This window comes from Sus scrofa, chromosome 17 (assembly GCF_054392235.1).
Source record: "Sus scrofa isolate SSC_HxYL_T2T_F1_AM1 chromosome 17, Sscrofa_HxYL_maternal_Yorkshire_Landrace_v2.0, whole genome shotgun sequence".
NCBI lineage: Eukaryota > Metazoa > Chordata > Mammalia > Artiodactyla > Suidae > Sus > Sus scrofa.
Genome location: NC_139399.1, coordinates 65659076 through 65672981, shown reverse-complemented (window position 1 = coordinate 65672981; position 13906 = coordinate 65659076). Strand labels below are relative to the sequence as shown.

General features: G+C 56.1%; 1 protein-coding gene and 1 long non-coding RNA gene across 3 annotated transcripts; one reads left to right on the top strand and one right to left on the bottom strand.

Moving 5' to 3' along the window:
* Window positions 1-4024: 4024 nt before the first annotated feature.
* Window positions 4025-9990, bottom strand: PCK1 (phosphoenolpyruvate carboxykinase 1). 2 transcript variants are annotated; one of them, NM_001123158.1, is given in 10 exon segments: window positions 4025-5016; window positions 5843-5938; window positions 6319-6450; window positions 6538-6762; window positions 7176-7338; window positions 7571-7758; window positions 8105-8308; window positions 8740-8921; window positions 9405-9668; window positions 9846-9990. In NM_001123158.1, coding segments are annotated over 9 exon segments (1869 nt in total). In that variant the 5' UTR covers window positions 9629-9668; window positions 9846-9990; the 3' UTR covers window positions 4025-4561.
* Window positions 9945-12568, top strand: LOC110257401 (uncharacterized). Its single transcript, XR_002339957.2, has 2 exons — window positions 9945-10265; window positions 11526-12568. It is a non-coding gene; the product is annotated as an uncharacterized LOC110257401 (long non-coding RNA).
* Window positions 12569-13906: the final 1338 nt, after the last annotated feature.

The window sequence follows — 13906 nt, the reverse complement described above, 5'->3', positions numbered from 1 at the left end:
GCTGGCATGCCTGGTGTATGGTCACACATCGACATGCCCTGTTCCCCGGGGGCCACATGGCACCGAGCAGGTGGCAGACAAGCGAGCCCCCAGGAGTGAGAATTGGCGCAAAGCTGTGGCAGCCGTCAGCCAGGCAAGTGTGCTCTGGGCCCCGCCTCGGTGCGCCTGTGGACCAGGGATGCCCTGGAGCCCGGCTCGGCGGCATCAGAGAAAGCTCTGGGCTCTGGGGGTCCCAGATGGCAGAGTACATGGTGTGTGGGAGCAGCTCGGTGATGATCAGAACCACGGCCGTGCTTCTCGACATCTGGACTGTGGTCCTGGGAGGTAACACTTAACAAGGGCCCAGCTGTGCTCAGCTTCCTCCTCAAGAAAACTCAAGGCAAAACCTCGGAATAGCAGGAAACGTCACACTTAAGATTGTGCCCCTCCGACACTTGTCCCCATCTCAAGCCCCCAATTTACCCCATGGAGGAAACTTTCTCGGTCCCCTGGGTTGAGGTCAGCTGACTCAACCAGAGAGAGGGCTTCCTCTCCCTGACCAAGCTCCATGGTTAGAGGCCAAGTTCTGAGTCAGGGGGTTAGTACAGCATCAAAGCATCCAGGTGGGGCTGGGTCAGCAGTGATGTTCAAAATGTTTAAAAACCAGTGGGAGAAGTTCCTGCTGTGGCTCCGCGGGTTAAGAACCTGACTAGTATCCATGAGGATGAGGGTTCGATCCCTGGTCCCACTCTGTGGGTTAAGGATCTGGCGTGGCCGTGAGCTGTGGTGTAGGTCACAGATGTGGCTCGGATCTGGCGTTGCTGTGGCTGTGGCGTAGGCTGGCAGCTGCAGCTCCGATTCGACCCCTAACCTGGGAACCTCCATGTGCCATGGGAGGGGCCATTCAAAGACAAAAAAAAAAAAGGGCAGTGGGAGAAGTAAAAACCCAGAGCCAGATGTGGGAAGGCCCGGGAGACCCAGGGGAAGAGGTGAGATGGTGGGTAGGGGGCAGTCAAGGGGCTGGGGCCGCGGCTCCCCATCGGCCAGCATGGGAAGACTTCGGCTTCTTTCCTCCAGCCCCGCGTATTGAATATCTGCCCCGACTAGAGTGGAGCCCATTTTACAGTTGAGGACACTGAGGTTCGGAGTGTTGTGCCGGCACCTGCGGCTCACCGCAGGCAGAGGGAGGGTGGTGACACGCATCCAGACCCTGCAGACCCGGAATCTACACGGAGCTGGGCTATTACATTTTGTCCCCGTTGGATGCCAGCAGGGGTATTATTACCCCAAGGCACAGATGAGGATGTCACTTTAGCTGACACCCCTGGCCAGAGGCAGAGCTGGGCTGAGGCCAAGGTCATCTGTATCGACTGCCCCCAGGGAAGGAAAGAGGGCAGGAGGTGGGAGCAGGCAGCCAGCCCTTTCCCATAGATGCTGGAACTTAGCTGCCTGCTGTTGCAACTGCTGACGATGGCAGCGAGGACACAGCCGAGGTCATGGTCTGGCCCGGTGCCGTCTGGCAGGGGAGCAGCCCCAGGAGCCACCGGAGCCCGTGCCTGTGGCCGAAAGGCTCTGGAAGGATCGTGGAAGGTGCAGTGTGGTGGCCAGAGGGCCGGGAGCTTGAGCAGACCAGGGCTCTGGGGTCGGGTGGGCCTGAGGAGAGGGAGGGAGGGAGGGAGGGAGGCAGCTGGCCCTGCCAGTCCCAGAGCCCAGAGCCCCCAGCCCCTCCCGCCCACCTCCCCCAGTCCCCCGATGACATCGGGTGCTCGAGTGAACGTAGCGATAGGTTTGTTGCCCTGGTTCAATATTTGCTGTGTACCTACTGTGTTCTGGCCTTTAACCCAGACCCCAGCAGGGCTCCGGGAACCTGCGGAGGTCAGAGGGCAGCTCGGTGCTGGATTCCAACACAGGACATCAGCTCCTGTGTTGATTTGGATGCATATGGACCACGGAGGGGGCGGACGGAGCCCGGAGACTCAGCTTTTATTCTCATCCCCATTTCACCCAGAACAACGGGCCACTCACCCTCTCAGGGCCTCAGCCCGGCCACCTGCAAACAGCCTTGGCCTTGTCTGTCTTCCTGCCGCATGTGGGCTCAGGTGCAGCAAAAACAACATTTGCCATCACAGACCAGAGTATCCTGATTATTGTAGCGACAGGGCCCCGCATTGAAACCAGGACATGGAGCACAGCTGGCACAGGGGAAACTGACTTAGGCATGTGTTGAATCCTTTGGCCCCCGAAAACTCTTATTCTATTTGAGGCACCTCCTCCAGGCTGTCCCCCAGGCTTCCTGGGCCGGGTGGCAACACGGTTATATGCAAGTGTGCTGGCTGGGGGGGGGGGGGGGTGACACTGGGCACACAGAATTCTGGGATGACCGGCTTTGCTCGGAAATGGATGAGGCCCTCCAAGGGCCTAGAACAGGACCCCGGGGCCCAGGCATGCATTTTAAAAATGGTGCCCAAGCTATATCCTGGGAGGGGAGCGCCTCTCAGGGGTCCAGAGAACTGCCTCAGAGCCCCCAGGGAGTGGAAAAAAGGAGGCCAGGGGCCTGGGTCCCGACACCCGCCCAGCCTTAGGTGGGCGGTCTCCGGTTTTGTCTCCTGTAGGCGCTGGGTTTCTGAGTCAGAGTATGTGTCATGCAGATGTTCTGCAGTGAAAGGAAAAACAAGTTTGAAAGCCGCTGATTTAAATTAATACAGCAGATAGCATTTAATTCCATTAAATGATTTTTCCCCATCAGTGGTTTTGCCATCAGAACATGACAGTTTGTCGGCAGAACCCAGGCGGCGCTCAGCTCCTTCAAGGGAAAGAAAACTGGTTGCTCTTTCCCAGCCCCCACCGACCCTCTTGGCCTCAGGTCCCCCACCTGCAAAATCGGGGGGATCTTGGCTTGATCGTCCAGGTGGAGGCTGCGGGGCACAGAGGAGTTTAGAGCAGCAGGCAAGTCGCAGCTGTGAGAGGTGGCATGGAGCAAAGCCGAGGCATCCGGATCACCCGGGAACACGCCACTGGGGGGTGTGATGGGGGCGCCCGGAAGGGAGCACGGCCACCAGAGAAGGTCGCGCTGATCTGCAGGACGCGTGTGGCCCCCCCAGCGCGCGGTGTGTTTGGATTTCCCGGAGAACACCCAGTAGACGCCAGGACCCGGGGGGGACTCGAGGCCAAACCACGCCAGCTGCTCGTCGCAGGGCAGCCCCCCATGGACACCGACACGATGCTCTGTATACAGAAGGTGCTCCATGAATGCCCGGAGAGCCCTTCTGCTGTTTCTTCTGAAGGACGTTTTTCTCTCCTCTCCTCCCCTGCGGGTGACAGTGGAGAAAAGCATTGCTCAAAAAAGAGTGTATGGCCAAAAGGCTGTGAAATTGGCCAGGATATAATTCTCGTGGAAGCCGAGCCCCCAGGCTTTGTCAAAAAGCGCATTTTAAACTCTCCCCCTCCAGTCACACAAGACCCACCATTTAAAGGTTTGTGGGCTTACTAAAGGGCACTCTCTAGTGGCATCCAGGAGCTAACCAGTGGTTAATTCAGAAAACCCAAAGCGTGGTGCCATGTCACCGATGCGTGACGTTCTTGCTGCTCATCGCCCCCCCCCCGCCCCCGTCTCATTCCATCCTGCTCCCCCCCTCGCCCACGAGTCGCTCCCTGCATCGGAATGAACCTGATGCCCTGAGTTCTTTGGAGTGGGTTTGCTCTCTAAGGACTGCATCTGGGTCCCCTCTTCTCGGTGCTTCAAAATAAGAAAAACCAGAGGGTTCCCGTCATGGCGCAGTGGTTAACGAATCCGACTAGGAACCATGAGGTTGCGGGTTCGGTCCCTGGCCTCGCTCCATGGGTTAAGGATCCAGCATTGCCGTGAGTTGTGGTATAGGTTGCAGATGCGGCTCGCATCCCACGTTGCTGTGGCTCTGGCGTAGGCCGGTGGCTACAGCTCTGACTCAACCCCTAGCCTGGGAACCTCCATATGCTGTGGGAGCAGCCCAAGAAATGGCAAAAAGACAAAAAAATAAAAAGGTAAGAAACGCCAAGTCAACAAAGCCAACTTTTCTATAAAACTTTATTTTGTGATTTTTTTTCTAAGAAGTGAGAGGGGGAATCGTGGAAATTATGTAAAGGCAGGGAACCACAGTATATAAAAATAATTTAAACACACGTGTTAATGACAAAGCCACATGACTTTCTAGCAACAACTAGCAGTAATCTCGCCCAAGATTTTTCCAAAGGTGTTAAATACGTCGCAGACGACCGTCTGCGGACACACACACTGACACATACGCGTATATACAGCTCAAGCAGTCTGGGCATTCTGGCTCCCTGCTACAGCAGAAGGGCAAAACCAGAGACCCTGTGCCTGCGTGTCCCTAGGCTGAACCATCGTGCCGGATCGTGAAGGCTGGAGTCGTGCTGAGATCTCACTTCCTGACCTCATTGTTACTAGCCCTACTCTGGGGTCTTATCAGAAAACGTGGGCTGTGCTCATTGCGGTGCTGCAGGCGGTGGGAGGTCGGGAAGCACCCTCTCTGGGCTCCGCCGTCCGGAGGGCAGGGGGCGGGTGGGCGGGGTGGCCTGGGCCCCGTCACATCTGGCTGATTCTCTGCTTCAGGGCCAGGACCTCGCTCTGGATTTCGTAGGGCAGGTCTGCGTTCACCTGCTCCTCCAGGTACTTGTGGATCTCGTCCGCCTCCTCCTCCCAGAACTCCTTGGAGACCTGGAAGAGCTCGCTCACGCGGACGGCCTCCAGGCCCCGCAGGTCCAGGGCGGCCTCCTCGGGGACGTAGCCGATGGGCGTGAGCCTGGCGCCGCCCTTCCCCTGGACGCGGTCGAACATCCACGCCAGCACCCGGCAGTTCTCGCCGAAGCCCGGCCAGAGGAACCTGCCGTCCTTGTCCTTCCGGAACCAGTTGACGTGGAAGATCTTGGGCAGCTTGGCCGCCGGGTGCTGGGCCATGCTGAGCCAGTGGGCCAGGTATTTGCCGAAGTTGTAGCCGAAGAACGGCCGCATGGCGAAGGGGTCGTGCATAATGACTTTGCCTGCAGACAGGAGGCTCGGCTGGTGAGGGATGCCCCACGGGACGCCGGGCACGCCACTTACCGCTGACGTGCCCCGTGACTTTCTCTGCCTCCCTACACGTACAGAGGGATGCGGGGACGGACAGAGACAGAGGGACACACGGCCAGAGAGACAGAGAGATGCGGGGAAGGACAGGGACAGAGAGACACAGGTACAGAGAGACAGAGATGCGAGGAGCACAGAGACAGAGAGACACAGGGACAGAGAGACAGAGAGATACGGGGAAGGACAGGGACAGAGAGATGCAGAGACATAGGGAGACCCAGAGACAGAGAGAGAACAGAGAGACAGACACAGAGAGACACAGAGACAAAAGCAGCAAGAGAGAGATAGAGAAACAGAGATAGACACAGAGACAGAGACTCAGGGAAGAGAGATAGAGACAGACAGAGAGACATGGGGAAACACAGAGACAGAGAGAGGACAGAGACACAGACACAGAGAGACACAGAGACAGCAAGACAGAGACAGACATGGAGAGACAGAGAGAGATAAAGAGACACAGGGAGACAGAGAGACATCAGAGACAGAGATGGAGAGACGCGGAGAGACATGTAGACACACAGAGACAGAGAGAAGACAGAGAAACAGAGAGAGGCAGAGATAGAAAGACACATAGAGAGAGACACACAGAGATGGAAAGAGACAGGCAGACAGAGATAAAGACACAGAGAGACATATATCGAGAGAAAGAGCGACACACAGAGACAGAAACAGAGAGAGACATACAGAAACAGAGAGACACACAGAGAAGAAAGGGCAGCGCTGCCCTCCTTGGAGACTCACCCTTGTGCTCCGCAGCCGCGGTGGCCTCGGACCTCATGGCCGCCCCCACGAACACGCCGTGCTGCCAGCTGAGAGCCTCGTACACCAGAGGGACGCCTTTAGTAGGAAAGAAGTGTTCCTTAACGGCCTCGATGCCCAGAGCCCTCGGGGCGGCATCTCAGACATGGAGAGACGGCAGAGCAGAGTCTGTCTAACAGGGCTGATTCTGCCTCCCCAGAGCGAAGGGCACATGCGGCCACGTCGAAGTTACAGCGGGAGGCTGAAGTCAAGGCGGGTACAGCATCCCAGGAGCCAGGGGTGCTGGGCAGCCAGAGACGGGGTTCTGCGCTGGGGCCTGCTTCTTCCCCTGTGGCTTGGGGAGGGAAGCTCTGGATCCCTGGCACCCTCCGACAAGTCACAGGAAAGAGGACCACGCTCCCCCCCCCACTCGGCTAGCGATACCCCGAGCACCCAGCCCGAGGGCAGGGGAGCCTCACCAGCAGGGCGGCGCCCTCCGAAGATGATGCCCTCAATGGGCACGCCTTCCGGGGCCTCCCAGGCAGGGTCGATGATGGGGCACTGGCTGGCAGGGGTGCAGAACCGCGAGTTGGGGTGAGCGCAAGGTTCCCCTACAACAGCCAGAGAGAAGACGCCCTGAGCAGCTGCCGACACACAGGCCTGTAGGTGGGGGCACCGGGCCTCCCGGGGGGCCTTACCATCCTTGGGGTCCCACTCTGTGCCCTTCCAGGAAGTGAGCTTGATGTCCGGGGCCAGCGGCTGGTCGATGCCTTCCCAGTAAACGCCCCCGTCGCTGGTCTCGGCCACGTTGGTGAAGATGGTGTTGCTTTGGATGGTTTTGATGGCATTGGGGTTTGTCTTCACAGAGGTTCCGGGAGCGACGCCAAAAAACCCGTTCTCTGGGTTGATGGCCCGTAAATTACCTGGAGAGTTTCAAACCGGCCGGTGGAGGTAAGTCCCAGGCAAGGCATGACGAATAATCTCCGTTCCGGCCACGCTAGTTTCTGTCCCAGATTCTCAAATCTTTCATTTTTTCCCTCCTCCCTCGAGTCTACGTCTCCTTTCTCGTCCGAGCATTATTAGTCATGTAGACTCTTTCTTCCTCACCACTGTCCCACCACAAGGTTTTAATCCATTTACTGTGTAAACGAACACCCATACAGGGCCCCATTTCCACCCAGACTGGCCAGGAGGTTAAAGAAGGCTGGCAGAATGCGGATGTCCACACTTTGGCAAGAACTGGAAGAAGCCCAACCCCGACACCCTGGACGCGTGAAAGCCAAAACCTCACTGCGAGCCAATTCGAATCATCAGCACGGGAGCCTCAAAGGGTCACCTTGTTGGTCGAATTTCATCCAGGCGATGTCGTCCCCCACGCACTCCACTTTCCAGCCCGGGAGCGTGGGGTTCATCATAGCCAGGTTGGTCTTCCCGCAGGCGCTGGGGAAAGCTGCGGCAAAGTATTTCTTCTGGCCCTCGGGGTTGGTTACGCCCAGAATCTGTTGGAGACAAGACTTCTCCTTAAGCTCTCGGCTCCTTTCTGTCCCGGAGGTCAATGCTTTGGCCTAGGAGGGTGCCCGGGAGCCACTCAGAAGTACGGGTGGAGTTTCTACATCTGTCCTGGGAGCCCACAGGCTCTTGCCTGGTAGGAACTGTAGGGAGGTGGGTACACGCCTCCTCCCTGCCTCCCCCGCCCCCTGCCTCGCACATTTAGGATTTCCTGCATCTTACCAGCATGTGCTCTGCCAGCCACCCCTCCTCCTTGGCCAGCCGGCCGGCCATCCTCAGGGCAAAGCACTTCTTCCCAAGGAGTGAGTTCCCGCCGTACCCGCTCCCAAAGGAGATGATTTCTCGGCGGTCGGGCAGGTGGGCAATGAGCGTCAGCTCTGGGTTACAGGCCCAGTTGTTAACCAAGGGCTCTGCACAGGAGGACACGCCCCACATTAGCATCCACCTGGGTTCAAAGCTTAAGCTATCTTTTTTTTTTTTGCTTTTTAGGGCCACAACTGCAGCAGGTGGAGGTTCCCAGGCTAGGGGTCTAATTGGAGCTGTAGCTGCTGGCCTACACCACAGCCACAGCAACACAGGATCCGAGCTGCATCTGCAACCTGCACCACAGCTCACGGCAACGCCGGATCCTTAACCCACTGAGCGAGGCCAGGGATCGAACCTCATGGTTCCTAGTCAGATGCGTTTCCACTGGGCAACAACGGAAACGCCTTTTTTCCCAACTCCAGCTGTCGATTTGGAAATGCACCTGCTTACTTTTCAAAGGCAGGGGGCACCCCACGGAGTGGAGGCCCTTGATGAACTCGCCCGCCCCCAGCGCGTCCAGGACGGCCGAGCCCATCCGCGTCATGATGCGCATGCTGGCCACCACGTAGGGCGAGTCCGTCAGCTCGATGCCAATCTTGGACAGGGGCGAGCCCAGGGGCCCCATGCTGAACGGGATGACATACAGCGTGCGACCTGCGGGGGCAGCAGGGGGCAGCGGGTGAGGGGTCACCCCGGACTCCCCAGCCGCCACCCCCGGTGTCCCCGGCGACCCTCCTCCTGATCCCCCTTGGACAACACGCCCCTTTGCCGCTGGCACCCCTCCCCGATTTGGAGGAGCCCACTGGAGAGTGAACAGAGCCCCCAAATGAAAGACTTTTCACCAACGCGCAGCTGGGTCCCTCCAAGCTGTCTTCGCGCTGCGTGCGTGGAAACTGTTTCCATGGCCACGCAAGTCAGTCTATCCAGCCACACTGCGCTGGGCAGTGTCAATACGCGGCCCATTTCACACACGGAATTTAAAGCTCGCTGAGGCCACGGGAGGTTCTATTACAACTACCAGGAGGCCAGATCGATGAGAAAAGTTTCGCTGATATTTCACCCAATCAGGTAAAGATTTCACTCACCCTTCATGCACCCCGGAAACCGGGCATTGAAGGCTTTCTCGAAGTCCTCCGGGGACATCCAGCGACCCAGCTGGCTGAGGCCGCTTCTGGGGATGGGCACCGCATCCCTTTGCTCCTGAGTAATGATGACCGTCTTGCTTTCAATTCTGGCCACGTCCCTGGGGTCTGTGAGAGCCAACCAGCTGCAAAAATCAAAAACACCCAGGTTGGGACGGGAGAGGGCTGTGCTGCTACCCCCCATGCCCTGGACCCCCAGAGGTGCGCCCGATCCTTCCGGATGGGACCCGTTTACTCATTAGCACGTTCTTCCCACACCTGGCAGGTGCCGGGCTCACAGATGATGGTCCGTCCGTGTGGACACAGCCACGCCGACTGGCACTCGGTCGGGGGACCTTTCATAGACTAGGGGCGAGTCGTCGAGGACAGGGATGGTCTGACCTTGGTTTTGATCAAGGATCTAAACGCAAAGAGGGCCTGCACGCGCCCTCTCCCTGAGACCTTGGGCTGCTCTGCCAATATCATAAAATTAAGACTATGCGTTTCTGACTCTTTGGTTAAGTTTCTCGAGAGCCTGCCAACCACACAGCCCCTCTTCCACCTCTTCCCACTGGCAGCTCGCTCGCTGGGGACAGGGAAGCCACCACAGGGGCCGGGGCGGGACTCACCAGTTGTCATACTTCTTCAGCCTCTTGATGACACCCTCTTCCTCCATGTGGCTCAGCAGCTGCTGGTTCTCCTCCTCGGAGCCATCGCAGATGTGGATTTGGTCAGGCTGGCACAGCTTAGCGCTGCTCTCCACGAAATCCCGCACGGCCTGGGGCAGGCTGTCCAGGGTGCCCCGGACGACTTTGGCCGAGTGGTTGAGGCCGTTTGAGAGCTGAGGAGGCATCCTGCAGGGCTGAGCTAAGGGGCGTGGATGCCAAGGTCGCCTGCAACAAGAAAGCACAGGCTTCCTGAACCAGAACCGGCACCTCGGGCAACCTCGGGTGGACGCCACGCACTCTCTGTGGGCTCCACGTCACCACACAGTCACAGCTGGAAGGAAGACAAAAACCAGTTCCTGTTAGCTCTGCCCTTTGTTAGAAATGGAAATGAAGCAGCTTTACCTACGTTTTCTCTCCTTGGATGGTCAAGGAAGGTCGGATCCGAGACCCAAGGGTCGCTTTGCAGGCTCGTCCCGCTGGTCAGCGCGCGTTCCCAGTGGGGAGGCCCTGCTGGGTGTTTGGGGGCAGAACCTCCCAGCTTTAAATTCCGGGGAGGAGAAAGGCCCGGGCCCTCAGCCACACCCGGGAGGCTCGTCTCTGACGTCAGGGCCGGTCTTTGGATCATGGCCACGGTCCGTTACGCTTTGGACCGGCTCACCACAATAAACCCCCGGGGGTAATCATTGATGGTCGTTAATGAGTGCTGGGCGGCCTCCGGCCCTGGGATCGGCCACAGCCAACCGTTACGCAACCTCAGATTGACTAAACTTTGAACCAGTCCACTGCTGATGCATAGCTCACGGCCCTCCCATCGACAGGCAGGTAGGATGGCGCCCCAGCGGGGGCGGGAGGGGGGGGAGATTGGCGGTTTGGGCAGCACGTCTTGTGTACAGATGGCCGCTGGCTGGCCACAACCACGATGGTGAGCTGTCACCCCACAGTCAAAGGCCCATGGGAAGAACGACCCTGAATTCAAGAAAGCATGTGGCTTCTTGGCAAAGGTCTGACCTAATTAGAGGTGATGAACCTTATTGAGTGTCCACTGCCTGCCCCCTGCCCCTACCCCAAACATCAGCTCCCTGAGGGTAAGGATTTCTCTCTCTTTTGTTCGTGCTGTGTGCATGGTTCCCCGCACACAGTGGGAGAGGAATGAACAAACGCCGAGCGTTGTTCTGAGTGCTTTGCAACTAACTTCCTGTCGCCCTCTGCAGTGGCGTCCACGAATGGCTCCCCACTCCCCCACCTCCCTGAACAGACAAGGACACTGAGGCCCAGGAGACCCAGTGGCTACTCCCAGCTCCCAGGCTGGTGGGTGGTAGAGGGGGGGTTGGAACACGAGCGACTGGGCTCTGGAGCAGCGCAGCAGACTGCGCCTTATGAGGCACCTTTGCCCCTTCTGGGAACTTGCATGTATTCTCCAAGGAGTTCTGGGCTGGGTGCAGTTATTTCTGAAGTTGACTCTATACTTTCTGTTGCCCTTGCAAATCTGAGCAGCGGGGAGTGGAGGGGGCTTGGCGGTTTTGCTAGATTACCCTTGAGCAATGAGACCTTTATAACAGCAGTAAAGAATTTGCTTTGCAAAGCATCAGAACTTCAGCCCAATTTAATGAGCTATGGAACTGCTGGCTAATGTTTCTGGAACACTGGGTGAGAAGTCAGGAGAACGGGGCCAGCCCCTGACTCCCCACAGCCAGCGGGACTCAGAGGGGGTCGGTGGGGACTTGCCTGCCTCCCCCGTGGGGCGTGAGCTGAGCTGATTCCCAGACTGTGTCTGTGAGGAGCTGTGGCCATCACAAGGCCTTGGGGACAAACCACCTCCGACCAAGGGGTACTTAGAGGACCGTCCAGCAGGGCTTCCTTCCCGCTGCCACTTTGTCGTGTACACACGTACAACTTCCAGCAGAACTCTCAGCCCATTGCTGTGTTTCCTTCACGCAGATCTTTTATTCAGCCAATTAATCTTTCAGTATAAATACAATAAATGTTTTTGTTTAGTTTAAAATCAATTGCCATTTAATTCAATGGAATTCATTCTTTTCTTTCTCTTTTTTTTTTTTTTTTTTTTTTTTGGCCATGCCAAAGGGATGTGGAAGTTCCGCGGTCAGGGATGGAACACACACTACAGCAGTAACAACAGTGGGCCCTTAACTCGCTGCACCACCAGGGAACTCCTGGAACTCATCCTTAATGGTGCTGTCGGCCATGTCTAAGTTTATGGGGTGTCCAGTTTTAACCACAACATAGCTCCACCTCTGGGGACACTTTCTTAGGATCTGGTGTTAATGAAATCAGCCATTCAAATGCATAACCACGAAAACACAGCACACACCTTGACACCAGCGTGGCTGATCTCCCCAAGGGGCTGGAGATTCCCATGGTGCCGATAAAACAGTAACAGTGACACCAAGATCCTTCCCGAGTTTAAGATTTATCTCTCTATCAAAACTGCCTCCTCTGACCTCAAGCCCTTTCTCGTCACCTCTGAACTCCAACCTGTGCTAAACGAACACTAATCAAACAGACAACTGAGACAGTTGCTGTCACAACATCATCCGCGCACTGTAGCTGCGGCTGTATCCTCAGGAACTACAGACTCGGGGTGTTTCCCAGGGCAGCGTGAGCACCCAGATCCCCGAGCCATGGACCACCTGGCCAGAGAGTCGCCAACTGGAGAATCCTGACACCTAAAACTAAGAAAAGTCGTAGACATGTCATAAGACAATGGTTAACCCCAGTTTTTTCATTCTTCCCCCTTTAAAACACCCCCAACTCGAAGACCAAGACGGAGGGCATCCGAGGCTTGTCTCCTTCTCCTTTGCTTGATGCTCTGCAAATAAACCCTCACTTTGCCGCACACGCCCGCTGTCAGAGTTGGGCTTTTGGCACCCCGGGCACACCAACTCTTCCTTGAGAGCGCTCAGGGCCTTGGGGTCTGCAGGCCCTCTGCTGGTGGGGGGCTTCTCCTTCGCAGATCCAGCAGCTCCCGGGCCCCTTTGGCCTGGGGATCTGGCTGGAGAATTCCCCTCCAGAGTTTCAGTATCCCTAGGCAATATTTTAGGCTAGCTGCAAAGGCACGATTTTTGGGTTGGAAGATGTCTATTGGTTTAATAAAAGTAAGAGCCTAAGATGGCCTTTGGAATTGGTGTGGCTTTAAACCTCTTGCACTGAGGTTGGCTTTTGTCATTTGTGTGTGTGTCTGTGTGTGTGTGTTCAAGAAGGTACATTATTTTAATTGGCGAACATGGCACACAGAAGTTCAGGTCCTAAGTGTAGACATTTGAGGTGAATCCTACAAAATTAGATCACCTTCAGTTCTGGTTTCAGCACCAAAGCCAATATCAGATATTGTAATGGCCATACTATTCTTTAGACTCTGGAGAAAAATTCCCAAGACGAGGCTCCTTCAGAACGGGTTTTGCTGGCTTGATAAAACATCTTGTCAAAATTCGAACCCCAGGGGAACAAGTCCTTCTAGGAGAACCTGCTTTTTGCTCATTATACCTTGAGGTATCAACGTTCTACCAGGGCTCTGAGGAACCGGTACCTTAGCTGGAGCATCTCCATTCGGAGGCTGAGGAGGAAAAAAAAAAGCGGGAAAGAAGCTTCTAGGAGTTCCCGTCGTGGCTCAGTGGTTAATGAAACCGACTCGCATCTATGAGGACGCGGGTTTGATCCCTGACCTCGCTCAGTGGGTTAAGGATCTGGCATTGCCGTGAGCTGTGTCGTAGGTCGCAGACGTGGCTCGGATCCCCAGTGACTGTGGTGTAGGCCGGCAGCTACAGCTCCAATTCGACCTCTAGCTTGGGAACCTCCATATGCCCTGGGTGCAGGCCCTAAAAAGACAAAAAATAAAAAATAAAAAGAAGAAGCTTTTAAATTTAACTTACACCAACTGTTGGTTATAAACTAGTGAATGTTATATTGTAACACCTGGTTCATGACTAAGTTTAAAATGAAGCTATGAGATCTCTGAGTGGACGCATGTCCACGTGGAGGTTGTGAACACACGTCTTTCCCTTCGGATGTCTTACCACAATTCACTCGTAAATGAGCACGAGTTAATTGGCTTAAAGGACATTGGCTCAGAAACAGAACAGGGAGTTCCCGTCGTGGCGCAGTGGTTAATGAATCCGACTAGGAACCATGAGGTTGCCGGTTTGATCCCTGCCCTTGCTCAGTGGGTTAATGATCCGGCGTTGCCGTGAGCTATGGGGTAGGTTGCAGACGCGGCTCGGATCCCGCGTTGCTGTGGCTCTGGCGTAGGCCGGTGGCTACAGCTCCGATTCGACCCCTAGCCTGGGAACCTCCACATGCCGCGGGAGTGGCCCAAGAAATAGCAAAAAGGACAAAAAAAAAAAAAAAAAAGAAACAGAACAGAAACTAACCCGAGTGAATTTTAGGCTCACGTGATCCGGAAAATATTCCGTGTTTACAGACCTGTCTTCAGAGGCATCAAGATTAAG